Source organism: Stegostoma tigrinum, chromosome 11 (assembly GCF_030684315.1).
Source record: "Stegostoma tigrinum isolate sSteTig4 chromosome 11, sSteTig4.hap1, whole genome shotgun sequence".
Lineage (NCBI taxonomy): Eukaryota > Metazoa > Chordata > Chondrichthyes > Orectolobiformes > Stegostomatidae > Stegostoma > Stegostoma tigrinum.
Genome location: NC_081364.1, coordinates 18,554,103 through 18,567,158, shown reverse-complemented (window position 1 = coordinate 18,567,158; position 13,056 = coordinate 18,554,103). Strand labels below are relative to the sequence as shown.

Here is a 13,056-nt window from a genome sequence, read left to right as displayed (position 1 = left end):
AGCGAGCTGTTACTCTCCCTCCTGGAAGCATGGTACATCCTGCAGCGGGCAGGGGCGGGGTGTGAAGAGGTACGGCTGCACATGCGCCCGGGACGTTTCCGCCTTCCGGGGAGACGATGGTAACAGGAGGGGGTCAGGGCTGAGAGGGTCCCTGAATGGGGTGGAGGGCTCGCTCCGGCTAGGTGAACAGATCGGGGTTGGGTGGGGCGGGGGAGAGAGGAGATAATCGGCACCTCCGGAGTCAGCTGGAGTAACGGCTCCAAGCGGCAGCAAGGCCCCACCCGTCCCCCGAGGGCAGGGGAGAGTTCCACACCCAACGCTTCCTGTCTCTGGGCCGGAGCTGAGCCGACTGGTATCCGGGCTGGGCCGGCTCGTGTACCGCTCTCTCCATATCAAACAGTCCAACCGTGTTACTCTTCCTCTGCCTCCAATCTGGAATGCCTTTGGTTGAGTCAGGAATTTGTGATCCTGTCGCGTCCCTGCAGCCTCCTCAGTGGCGATGGGGAAGCGAGGGCATTGATTGTGTGCCTGTTTCTAGTCGTTGATATCTGGCAGGTTGTTAATTCCTGACTGCAGTCAGTATTTCTTGGCTGGGTACTTGTCACTAGGTTGCCTTGTTCCATATTCTAACTTACGGCTGTCACTGGGACTGCGTGCCTGTTCAAGGTTGTTTGCGGTTTAGTGTTTGACGCTGTTCCTTTTAACAGGACCGTATATAGGTGCAAAGTCTTGTATTTTATGTTTAATCCTCAAGAGGTTGTGAGCGCTCACAATAGCAGTTATGGATGGCTCAGACCTTTCGTTACTTTTCAGTTATTACTTTATTCGTATAACACGATGTTGCTGTTGGCAAAAATATCCTATTCAAGGTGAAAATGATGAGTTAACTTATATTTCAAGTTCTAGCTGTGAAGTTACTTCTGGTGAGTGGTCAGCCAGGTTTCCGATGTGAAGTCCACAGTTCACTTGTCTGCTAGCAGATTAGGTTACTAGTTTAGTATTCTAGAAGCCACGGCAAGGTAAATAAAGTTTGTTTAAATTTCATTATAACAATTAGTTATACATTGAATTTGGTTTTTCTAAGAAAATGGAAATAATTCATGTGCTGATTAAAAATTACTTTATTAATGGCCTTTGGGGAAGAAAACTTCGATAGATGAGTAAGCATGATATCAGTGGTGGGTAAGTTGTTGGAGGGAATCCTGAAGGACAGAATTTACGTGTTTTTGGAAAAGCAAGGACTGATAGGAGTAGTCAATATAGCTTTGAGTATGGGAAATCATGTCTTGCTAACTTAATTGAGTTTCTAAAGAAGTAATGGAAAGAGGTAATAAAATGTGAGGCTGGATGAACACAGCAGGCCAAGCAGCATCTCAGGAGCACAAAAGCCGATGTTTCGGGCCCAGACCCTTCATCTCTGATGAAGAGTCTGGGCCCGAAACGTCGGCTTTTGTGCTCCTGAGATGCTGCTTGGCCTGCTGTGTTCATCCAGCCTCACATTTTATTATCTTGGAATTCTCCAGCATCTGCAGTTCCCATTATCTCTGATACTATGGAAAGAGGTAGACTGGTTAGTAAAGTTGGGTCACATGGAATACTGGGAGAGCTAGCTTTTTGGATACTGAATTAGCTCGATGGTAGAAGGCAGGTAGTGGTGGTGCAGGATTATTTTTAAGACTGGAGGCCTGAGACGAGCAGTGTGCCACAAGGTTCTGTGTCGGGTCTGTTGCATTTCATTGTTTATATAAATGATTTGGATGTGAACAGATAAGATTTGTTAGTTTGCAGATGGTATCAAAATTAGAGGTGTAGTGGATAGCAAAGATTACCTCAGTACAATGGGAACTTGATCAGCTGGGTCGATTGGGCTGAGGAGTGGCAGATGGAGTTTAATCTAGATAAATGAGAGGGTGCTGCATTTTGGAAAGACACATCAGGGCATGACTTATATACTTAATGGCAAGGTTCTGGTTGGGGAGGTGATGCTGAACAAAGAGACCTTGGAGTCATGTTGGTAGTTCCTTGAAAGTGGTATCATAGGATAGCGAAGAAGGTAGGTTTGCCTTTATTGATCGATCCATTAAGTATAGGAGTTGAGATGTCATGTGGTGGCTGTACAGGATATTAGTTAGGCCACTTTTGGAACACTGCAGTTCTGACAGCAGGGAGACCAGAAGGATGTTATGAAATTTGAAGAGGTTCAAAAAGATTTACAAAAATGTTGCTAGGGTTGGAGAGTTTCAGCTGTAGGAAGAAGCTGAATGGGCTGGGGCTATTTTCCCTGGAGCATCGGAGATTGAAGAATAACCTTAGAAGTTTATGAAATCATGAGGGGCATTGATAGGGTAAATAGACAAGATCTTTTCTCCTAGGTGAAGGAGTCCGAAACTAGAGAGCATAGATTTAAGGTGAGGGGAAAGATTTAAAAGGGACCTAAAGGGCAAGTTTTTTTCACCCGGAGTATGGTCCGTGTATGGAATGAACAGCCAGAGGAAATGGAGGCTGGTACAATTACAACATTTAAAAGGCATCTGAATGGGTATATGAATAGGAAGGGTTTAGAGGGATATGGGCTAAATGCTGGCAAATGAGCCTAGATTTATTTAGGATATCTGGCATGGACAAGTTGAACAGAAGGGTCTTTGTGCTGTGCATTTCTATGACTCTAAGTTAAAATCCTATATGGTCAACAGATGGTATTAAGATTCAAATTACTTTGTTTTCTCCCATGTTGTTCAGCATATACAACCATACATGCATTAACTGCCTTGCTGGTCAGTGTTTTGAGTCTAAAATGGAGTGGGTGTGACCTGAGCATAGTTTTTAAAAATGGACTGTTGCTGTAGATTAACTAGAGCTAATCAAACCGCTATTATTCATTCTCACGTTTTAAATGTGATTAACCGGCTGTCTGGTATTGTTGACTTATTTGGTTTACTTAATTTTGTTTTTGTTCGCAACAAGTAGTCACTGCCTGTTAATTAAAGGGAGATCATGAGATAATCTGGTCCACTGTTCCATTCATGTCACTACATTTGTCTGAACAAAAATCTTTTATAATGAGATTTGAATTTACAGATTTAAATGGGATCTTTCCAACATTAATGTCCCTTAATGGTGTAATTGCCTAAAGGGTCTTCTAAGCTTTATTACTTTAACTTTGTTTATCACTTGATAGGCGACGCTCCGTCCATACCTGAATGCAGTCCGTGCCACACTTCAAGCTGCACTCTGCCTCGAAAACTTCTCATCACAAGTTGTGGAACGCCATAATAAACCTGAAGTGGAAGTGAGGTAGGGCACACTTGCTGGGTTAATATTTTGGTTAGTTTTCAGTATTTAAGCACCATTTGTGGTGGGGTGGGGGAAGATGCAAGAAAGTTCAGTACAATTTTCTGTTTCTTGGGATAACAAATACAACTCCAAGCATATAATCTGTATATAATTTAACTTTGAGATGATAGCCAACAATGCACTTTTCCAAGAAGCAAACTGTGCTGTGGCACTAAATAATTGAAAAGCCCTAGAATGCATTCTAAGTATGGGATAGTAATGGATGTTTTCTTGGCCCATGACAGGAGCAGTAAAGAGCTGCTGTTGCAGCCCTTAATCATCAGCAGGAATGAGAAGGAGAAGGTCCTCATTGAGGGCTCAATAAATTCTGTACGAGTCAGCATTGCAATCAAACAGGTCAGTATCCCATTTGGCTTTTAGGCTGTACTTATCGTTAGTAAGATTTGGACTAACTGTATTGGGATGGGAAAAGGGCAGGAATCTGGTAGTAAGTAATGGTGCTCAGTTAATGAGCTAGTACAGGTACAGTGGGCTGAATGGTCCCCTTGTGCACCTATTCTGTGGAATAATGTTTTCCATTCATTCTCTTGGAACAGAACTTTTGAGCCAGCCAGTTAGATTGACACTGATTGGGTCCTGGCAAGTAGTTCTGAGAGGGAGGAAGCTGAGAAGTTGAAATGGAAATATGCAGTAAAATGAAAGAGCCTGGAAGGCAAAGGAAACACAAGTTTATTAAGAAAGAAATTAGCCTAGCAAGGCCATTTGGAATATAATTCAAATGTTAGGGTCCCTAAAATTACAGAAGATCTGAGGGATTTTAGTGTATGTATCCACAGATTCCTGAGGATAGCAAGGCTGGTGGATAAAGCAGCCAAGGAGGCATTTGGGTGACTTGCTTTTTACTAATCGAGGAATAAAATGCAAAAGCAGGGAAGTTGACGAACCCGTGTAAACTACTGGCTAGGCCACAGTTGGAGTGTGGTGTGCAATTCTGGTCACAACATTACTGTAAAAATGTGATTGCATTAAAGACAACACAAAGTATTTTTTAACCAGGATGCTGCCTGGGCTTTGTTTGAACAATAAGGAAAGACTAGATAGGCTGGAATTGTTTTCCTTGGAGCAGCAAAAGTTGAGATGGTACCCAAGAAACGTACAAGATTGGGGTGGATAGGAAGGCACTTTCCTCATAGAGGAATTATAACCATTGGAATATGGATTTTAAGGCAAGAGTTAGTGCCAAAAGGAGAGTTGAGGTGAGTGTTTTTCACTCAGCTGTGTTTCAGGACTCAAACTCTTTGCCTGAAAGGTGGTGGCAGTCAGAACCTTTCAACATTTTTAGTATCTACATACGTGCTTGGATTGCCATACCCTCCATGATCGTGAGCCAAAAGCTGCAAGATGGGTTTAATATAGTCAGATCTGTGTACCTGATGGGCTAAATGGCATCCTGTGCAGTTAACATCTGAGTTGAGGTGGTGAGTGAAGATGCTCTCCGTTGAGAGCCAAGGTGTTGATTCTCCAGCTTTTTACAAATGCTTCCATTTTGTGGAGCAAAATATACATATTTATAAAAATGTGGAATATTATTCCTATTTTCTTTGTTTTAACTCAACAGATTTTAAATGGATTCTTGTCCTTTCTTTAGCTTCCCACAAAGTTTCCAGTGGGTATGTTGGCAGTTTCACATGTGCTACCGTGTGTTTTTAAATAAACTGCCCTCGAAAGCATCACTGTTTTAAAGGTGCACTTCCAGTCTTTGGCGATAGAAAGGTTAGAATTTATACCTGTTCAAGCTTTGTGTTTTCATTTTCAGGCTGATGAGATTGAAAAGATCCTTTGTCATAAGTTCATGAGATTTATGATGATGAGAGCAGAGAATTTCTTCATCCTCCGGAGGAAAGCAGTTGAGGTAATGCCAATATATAGGATGCGCACTGAACAGTTTAACACTTACTTGGGTGGTATCTATCTTTGAGACAGTGATAAGGACCTGAGGGTACTTGGAGTCCATTGTTTGTCTTGTTCCCATCTGTTCTGTTGCATTGTGTAGACAATGTCCAGTGCAACTACAATGCATTGTTAATGTATTTGCTGCCTCCACAAGACAGTAAAAGGGCTGCTTTGTCCTAGACGGTGTTGAGTTTGAGTATAGTTTAAGCTGAACAAACCCTAGAGTGGAAGGTATACTGTCACATTCCTGACTTGTGCCACGTGGATGGTGAAAAGGCTTTGTACAGTCAGAATACAAATAATTCACCTTGGAAGGTAGCAGGAGCACTGAACTTGTATGTTACTTGTGGGACTGCCTGGCTCTGTCTATAGCATCCTGCTTTCAGTTTAACATTTGTCAGTTCTGTGTAGGTTCAGCATTATTTTTAGGTGTATGTGATGCTCTAGGCAAGCTCCCTTTCACTCCTCTTTGAACTATCATTGGTCTTTATTTCTTAATATTGGTGGAGTAAATGGTCTGCAAGGCTATGAGTTGACTGATTTTTGTAGTGCAAATCTACTAATGGCACCTCATGGACACCTTTTCAAATTCAATCTCTGCGAGCATCAATGCTATGTCAGTAATGATTCTATGCTGGGAAGAGGAGGAACATGCCATGGAAATTTAAGTGGTGTGACCAGTATTCTGGCAAGTTCTATATATCTAGAGCAACAGAGCTATAAACTAAATAATGGAGATAAGGAATCAAGTGCTGGAAGATGTGATAAAGAAAAGACAAGGAGCAAGATCGTAATAAGCGACTTTATACACACAGTAGTATAGTTGGTGCCTTACAAACAAAGTGCACCAGCAGATAAAACTAAACATTTATAAATAAATGAGAATTAAACACTCCACCTGAATACATGCAACATTCATAGTAAGGTAAATAAATTAATGGAACAAAGGAAACAAATGATTCCTCCTGTCTACTTTAGACATGATACTGTGCAAGAGAAAAAGTTAATCTTATAAAGGAGCCTCCAGGGAAGAGTGACCATCAGCTGACCAAAACTTAAGCATTCAGTTTGAAAGTAGTGCAGATCAGTCTGAAACTAGAGTCTCGATAAGGGAAGCTGAGGGACAAAAGACTGTATTTGTGCCTCTTAATATAGTTTCCCCAATGATGCGCAAAAAGTAATTAAGAGTTGAGTACAAATATACATTCCTTTGGAGACAGAAAGCTGAGCAGCAAAAGTAATCCAACAATGGCTGACAAGTTGAACATAGAACATTACAGCACAGTACAGGCCCTTTGGCCCTTGTTGTAGTGCCGACCTGACATGCCAATCTGAAGCCCATCTGACGTACACTATTCCATGTACGTCCATATGCTTGTCCAATGGCAACTTAAATGTACCCAAAGTTGGCGAATCTACTACCGTTGCAGGCAAAGCGTTCCATACCCTTACTACTATCTGAGTAAAGAAACTACCTCCGACATCTGTCCTATATCTTTCACCCCTCAATTTAAAGCTATGCCCCCTCGAGCTCGCTGTCACCATCCTAGGAAAAAGGCTCTCCCTACTCAGCCTATCTAAATGAAGATTTTATTAAATCAAAGGAATGGGCTTATAAAGTTTCGAAAAAGTAGTTGTAGGCCTGGAGGATTGGAAGCATTTTAGATATTAACAAAGGAGGACCAAGGAACTAAAACAGAAAATAGAATAACTAAGTAAACTAGTGAGAAATGCAAAAATGGGCTAAAATATCTTCTGTAAATGTGTAAAAGAAGAAGTTAGCAAAGACATCTTGAGACCACTACAGTCAGAAGCAAAGTCTGTAATGGGGAACAGAGAAACTAAACAAATATTTTGTCTTCATGGGGGAAGGTGCAAAAAACTACACGGAAATACTAGAGAAGCAAGACACAATGGGGAACTGAAAGAAATTAATACAGGTTTATTTGAAAAAAGTACTGGAGAAAGTGGGACTGAAATTTGACAAATCACCTTGACCTGATGTTCTGCATCCCAGTGTGTTGAATAAAGTTGCAGTGGAGTTGGTAGATATTGTTGGTCATCTTGCAAAATTCTGCAGATTGGAAGATATTGAGTATAAGGGCACACTTTAAGAAGTGGGGAGGAGAAGAGAAAGTTAGGATCTATGGACCTGATAGCAGCAGTACAGCTAACATCTGTTACAAGGAAGAGATAACTGAGGACTTTAGTATTTTTAAAAAATGATCAGACCAGACAAAAATCAACATGGATATCTGAAAAGGAAATTGTTTGACAGACCTGTTTGAGTTTTAGTGAGGATATAACTAAAGAATGGGTAAAGTGGAACTGGCACAGATGCTATACTTTGATTTTCAAGGCTTTCAATAAAGTATCTCACAGTTAAGCAAAATTATCCATAGGATTTAATAAATGAGTCACTTTTAGTTTGGCAGACTGTGACTTGTATCTTACTGCGACATTGAATGCTTGGGCTGTAGTTCTTTACAATCTATATCAATGATTTGGATGTGGAGAACAAATGTAATATTTCCTGGTTCATTTGGTATAAAACAAGATGTGAATGTGAATTGAGGAGGATGCAAAGAAACTTCAGAAGAGTTTAGATAGGCTAAGTGAGGGGGCAAGACATAGCAGATGAATATAAATTGGATAAGTGTTGAGGTTATCCACTGAACGGAAAAGGAGAAATGCAGAACATTTCAGAAATGGTAAAAGATTGGGAAATATTATATCCGAAGAGACCTTGGTTCATGAGTCACAACTGATGTCCAAGTGCAGTTAGCAATTAGAACTTTGGCTTTAATACAAATAGATTTGAGTAAAGAAGTAGAGATATCTTGACATTGTGAGGTAGTACCTTGGTGAGACTGCACCTGGTGCATTGTACACAGTTTTGGTCTCTTTTCTTGAAGAGTATGTTTTCTAATGTGACAAACTTTCACCAATTTAGATTCTAAATGGTGGGATGATTTGGTCATGACAGTTAGAGGAGACTGGGCCTGCATTGTCTAGCGTTTGGATGGATAAAAGGTGATCTCCAAGCTCTAGCTTTGTTTGGGGTAACTACAGGAAGCATGTGTCTGCTGGCTGAGGGGGAGTTTGTGCACCCTGGTTCTTGAACCTACAATCTCCAAATAAAAGCCATGCTATTTAGGACTGAGCTGGGAAGTAAATTATTCCCTTGATTGTGAATCTTGAGAATTCTCTAACCCATTGAGTTGTGGCAGCTCAGTCCTTAACTATGTTCAAGGCAGCAGTAGAAAGATTTCCAGATATTAAATCCAACAAGGGATATGGCATTCTGCAGGGAAAATGATTTACAGGTAGATGATGATTAGCCAGGACTTCAGTGAATAATAGAGCAGGCTTGAATGGCCAAACTGCACACTACTATTTCCTATAATCCAATACTCCAGATGAAGTAGCTGTTTTTTTGGGTCTCTGAAAACCCTGCAATGGTCACATGGCCGGATTCATCTAAAATAGTCAGGGTCACCTCTGTCAGACCCAGTTAAGTCCTTGAAATTAATTCAGTCAGTTGTGGTGTCATGAAGCTACTCTTAGTGAATATTGATTCTCTATATTGAAGTTCCCAACCCACAATGTATTCTGTTTTTTCTACTCCTATTTCTTTCAATAACATTCAATATAGTGCCTGTGATCTAGTGCTCCTCTAACAGCAGAAGACATTTTAAGGAGATACTTAATTCTTCCAACTAAACTACATTCCAGACAGGAAGAAAGATTGTGAGAGAAAAACAGCCAGGGCTAAGCAAGGAAGTTAAAGATAGCATAAAGGCAAAAACTAAAGCATAGCATATTCACAAAGATCAGCCAGTTGCGGGATGATTGGGAAACTTCTATAGACCAACATAGGGTTGCTAAAAGAAGCTAATAAAAAACAAAGTTTAATTGTGAAAGAAGGCTTGCACAAAATATATCTAAAATATTAAATATAGTTGGGGTGGCACGGTGGCTCAGTGGTTAGCACAGCAGCCTCAGCACCAGGGTCCTGGGTTTGATTCCAGCCTCGGGCAACTGTCTGTGTGGAGTTTGCACGTTCTCTCCATGTCTGTGTGGGTTTCCTCTGGGTGCTCCGGTTTCCTCCCACAGTTCAAAGATGTGCAGGCTAGGTGGATCGGCTATGCTAAATTGCCCATAGTGTTCAGGGGTGTGTGGGTTATAGGGGGATGGGACTGGGTGGGATGCTTCAAGGGGTGGTGAGGACTTGTTAGGCCAAAGGGCCTGTTTCCACACTGTAGGGAATCTAATCTTAAAAAAATTCAAGTATGTGGATAGGAAGAGCAGCTAAAATGAAAGTGGACCCTTGAAGGTTAAGAATGGGGTGTTAAAGATTGGGAATGCAGAAATGGCAGAGACAGCAAATTGATATTTTGCCTCACTTTTCATGCTGGAGGATGCTGAAACAATCAACAGCAACAGGTAAAGCAGAGGTTTTAGAAAAGGGGAAATATAAAATAAACACAATCACCAGGGGAGTGGGGGCTGGAGAAGAAAGAGAAAGTACCGAACAAACTATTGGGAGTAAAGGCAGACAGGTCCCAGTGCCTGATATCCTTAGACTGTAGGAAGTAGGTTACAACAGCATACACAGTAGATGCATTGGTTATATTCTGAAATTTCCCGGATTCTGGAAAGATTCCATTGGATTGGAAAAATGCTAATATAATGCACTTAAGCAAAATGGGAGGGAAGCAGACAGTAGAAAACTGTTGACCAATTAGTTTAACACATATCACTGGGAAATTACTAAAATCAGTTGGAGGATGTAGTAATGAGACATTTGAAAACTCAAAACACAATCCAGCTAAGTCAGTATGGCTTCATGAAGGGTGCATTGTGTTTTACTAATTTGCTTTAGATTTAACAAATAAAGTGGATAATGGAGTTGCTACAGGGGTTCCATATGTCAATTTACAGAAGGTATTTGATAAGGTACCACACAAGGCTTAATGTGCAAGGTAAGATCAGAGTTTAGGATAATATATTAGATTGGATAGAAGATTGGCTAATCAGTAGAAAGCAGAGTTTGAATAAATAGAATCTCTCAATTCCTGTGAAGTAGATCTTTTCCAGGCTAGCAAGCTATTAACTAGCGGGATGCCACAGGCTTTGATCCTCAGAATCTAACTATTTGCAATCTAAATTAATGACTTTAATGATAGAATGTATAATTGTCACATTTGCAAATGACATTAAAATAGGTGGGAAAGTAAGTTGCTATGAAGAAATAAGAACTTTATAAATGGATATGGATAGCTTAGGAGAATGGGCCAAAATTTGGCAGATGGGGTTTAATGTGGATCGGTGAGGTTAAACATTTTGATTGGGATAAAAAGGCAACTTATCTAAATTGAGGGCACCTTTAAAATGCAGAGGGTTCGTTGCATTGATTTCAGCAGTGAAAGGCTAGTCTTACGAGACAGTGAGTGGTTTAGATCGATACTTGAGTTTAGATGAGAGGGGATCTAATTGGGCTATGTAGGATGCCAAAGTGGTTTGATAAAGTAGATGTAGAGCAGATATTTCCCCTTGTGGAGCAAGCTAGAATGAGAATGAATAGTTTTAGTCTAAGGAGTGGCAGGATTCAAAACATGTGGAGGAAAGGACCATGAATCTATGGAATTCACTGTGCTGGAGTGTAGTGAATGTTAGGACATTGAGTAAATTTAAGGAGGTGATAAACTTTTTTTTAATGTGCATAGGGGTTATGTGGATTTGGCAGCAAAGTAGAGTTGAGGTTGAGATGAGATCAGTCATGATTATATTAAATGGCAGAGCAGGCTCAAGGGGCTGAATTGCCTACTCCTGCTCCAAGTTCTTATGTTCTCAGTTGATGGAAGATGGCAGGAAGTTTGCCTGTTTTTCATGATGTCATGTGACTGAGGTCTAGTGTCAGTGTTGAGCTCAACTTGCTTCACTCTTAATGGGATAGCAGAATTGTGGTCTCTCTGTACTCCACAATTGTAGGTGACAAATACTGGAGATTAATTTGACTTTTAGCACGTAGAACGGTGTTTCTTATTCTTATGGGTACAGCAACTGAGATGAGCTACAAGCTCTCATCTGTTGAATGTGGTTCTGAATCCAACCTTTGTGAAGTGAAATCTCATCTTGATGGGAGTGAGGTTCACCATAGGCTTAGGCAAAGAATAATGACAGAAATATGTCAAGACAGGAAATTTCTGGAGCTCAGTTCAAATCCGATGTTTAGACTATGAAAATATCTGTTAACACAAATCACCAGTTCTTTTACTTGTTTTGAAACAAGTTTTGAAACAGTCCTGTCCCCTCTGAATTGCTGGAGATGGTTAAATGTCATTATCTGCAATAAATATTTACTTCTGCCTTTGTTCTATCTTTTCTGACAGGGCTATGACATCAGTTTCCTGATCACCAACTTCCATACTGAACAGATGTACAAACACAAACTGGTTGACTTTGTCATTCACTTCATGGAGGAGATTGACAAGGAAGTCAGTGAAATGAAGCTGTCATTAAATGCCAGAGCTCGCATTGTTGCAGAAGAGTTCCTCAAAAATGTGAGTCCTGCCCCACCATCAAAACCAGCAAACTTACAGGATAGTGTTCATCTGCTTTCTATGCTTGTTACACAAATTAAAAAGTTGGAAAACCACAGCTTAATTGTTCCATGGTGTGCAGCTGCTCAGTCTGTCAACATTGCATAAATTATCTTGATTCAGTAATTTCTGGGCAGGCCTTATTTTGCATTGTGGTTTTGGCTTCTCGGTAAATGAGTTCCTCAAATGTGTTTGACTTCTCATTTTAGATGCAACTTTAAGCATCGTTACTTTTATAATGTGCAGTGACTTCATTAAAAGGGAAGTGTGCTGAATTAGCCCAATGTCACCACCTTTAGTTTGTTCTCTGGCTATGGATGTGACTAGCTATATTCACAAGTTGCAGGAAAGATGATAATGAATCTTTTGTGTCACTCAAGTTCTTGTTCTCAGAAGAATGTTGGGTGGGGAGCTCTGGTTAAATTCAATGAACGTTCAATTTTGTGTATTGTACCTGAGAATGAATATATTTGCCTTGAAGGTACTGAAGCAGAGATTAACTGGAATAAAAGGACTGAAAAGAGGACAGTATGTATGAACTAGGTTTGTACTCTAGGGTTGATGTAATTAAAAGATTTGATAGATTAGATTAAAAACTGCTTCTGTTGATGGGGAAACCCAAGTGATATAACATTACAATTAAAGCCAAGTAATTTAGGGGTGATGCTAGGAAGCACTTCACAGTGAAAACTTGGGGGGGGGGAAAAAAAACTTCAAGTTTTGAGGTTACGACACTTACTGCACAAACAGAATTAGGAGCTCACGTAGGCCACTTAGCCCTTTCAGCCTGGTCTGCATTCAACAGACATTGAATGTTACAAACCATAGATTTGTTTTGGCAAGGATGCTGAGAAATGAGGACCCAAATCAGCACAGTAAAGATTTGCCAAGATTTGATTTGATAGAACAGGTTTGAGGTTGAATTGCTTACTCCTATCCCCAAGTCAGAATAGTGAGATGAAAATGGTATTCTGATATTCACTAATGGCATTCTCCTTTTCCCTTATCAAGGTGAAAGTGTTGAATATTGACATGTCATAGAATTGTTAATTTAGCAATCTGTTTTGGGTGGTATCTTGCAGCTTTATTGAAGTTGCAGCTGAACCCATTCAAGCAAATGTACATTTTTATTATATTCCTAGCTTTTGTTAGGACTTCATGTAATAGTGATTCATAAACTCCAAATTGGGTAGCTCACAGAACT

At 40.4% G+C, this 13,056-nt stretch overlaps 1 protein-coding gene across 1 annotated transcript in view; it reads left to right on the top strand.

The window, feature by feature from the left end:
• The first annotated feature begins 47 nt into the window (after nt 1-47).
• The window catches only part of LOC125460488 (uncharacterized), a 91,615-nt gene continuing 78,606 nt past the window's right edge, over nt 48-13,056 (top strand). Inside the window, exons 1-5 of the mRNA XM_048548025.2 lie at nt 48-119; nt 3,179-3,294; nt 3,579-3,690; nt 5,111-5,206; nt 11,643-11,813. Of these exons, the coding sequence (XP_048403982.1) occupies nt 117-119; nt 3,179-3,294; nt 3,579-3,690; nt 5,111-5,206; nt 11,643-11,813 (498 nt within the window). The 5' untranslated portion in view covers nt 48-116. The remainder of the gene's footprint in view (nt 120-3,178; nt 3,295-3,578; nt 3,691-5,110; nt 5,207-11,642; nt 11,814-13,056) is intronic.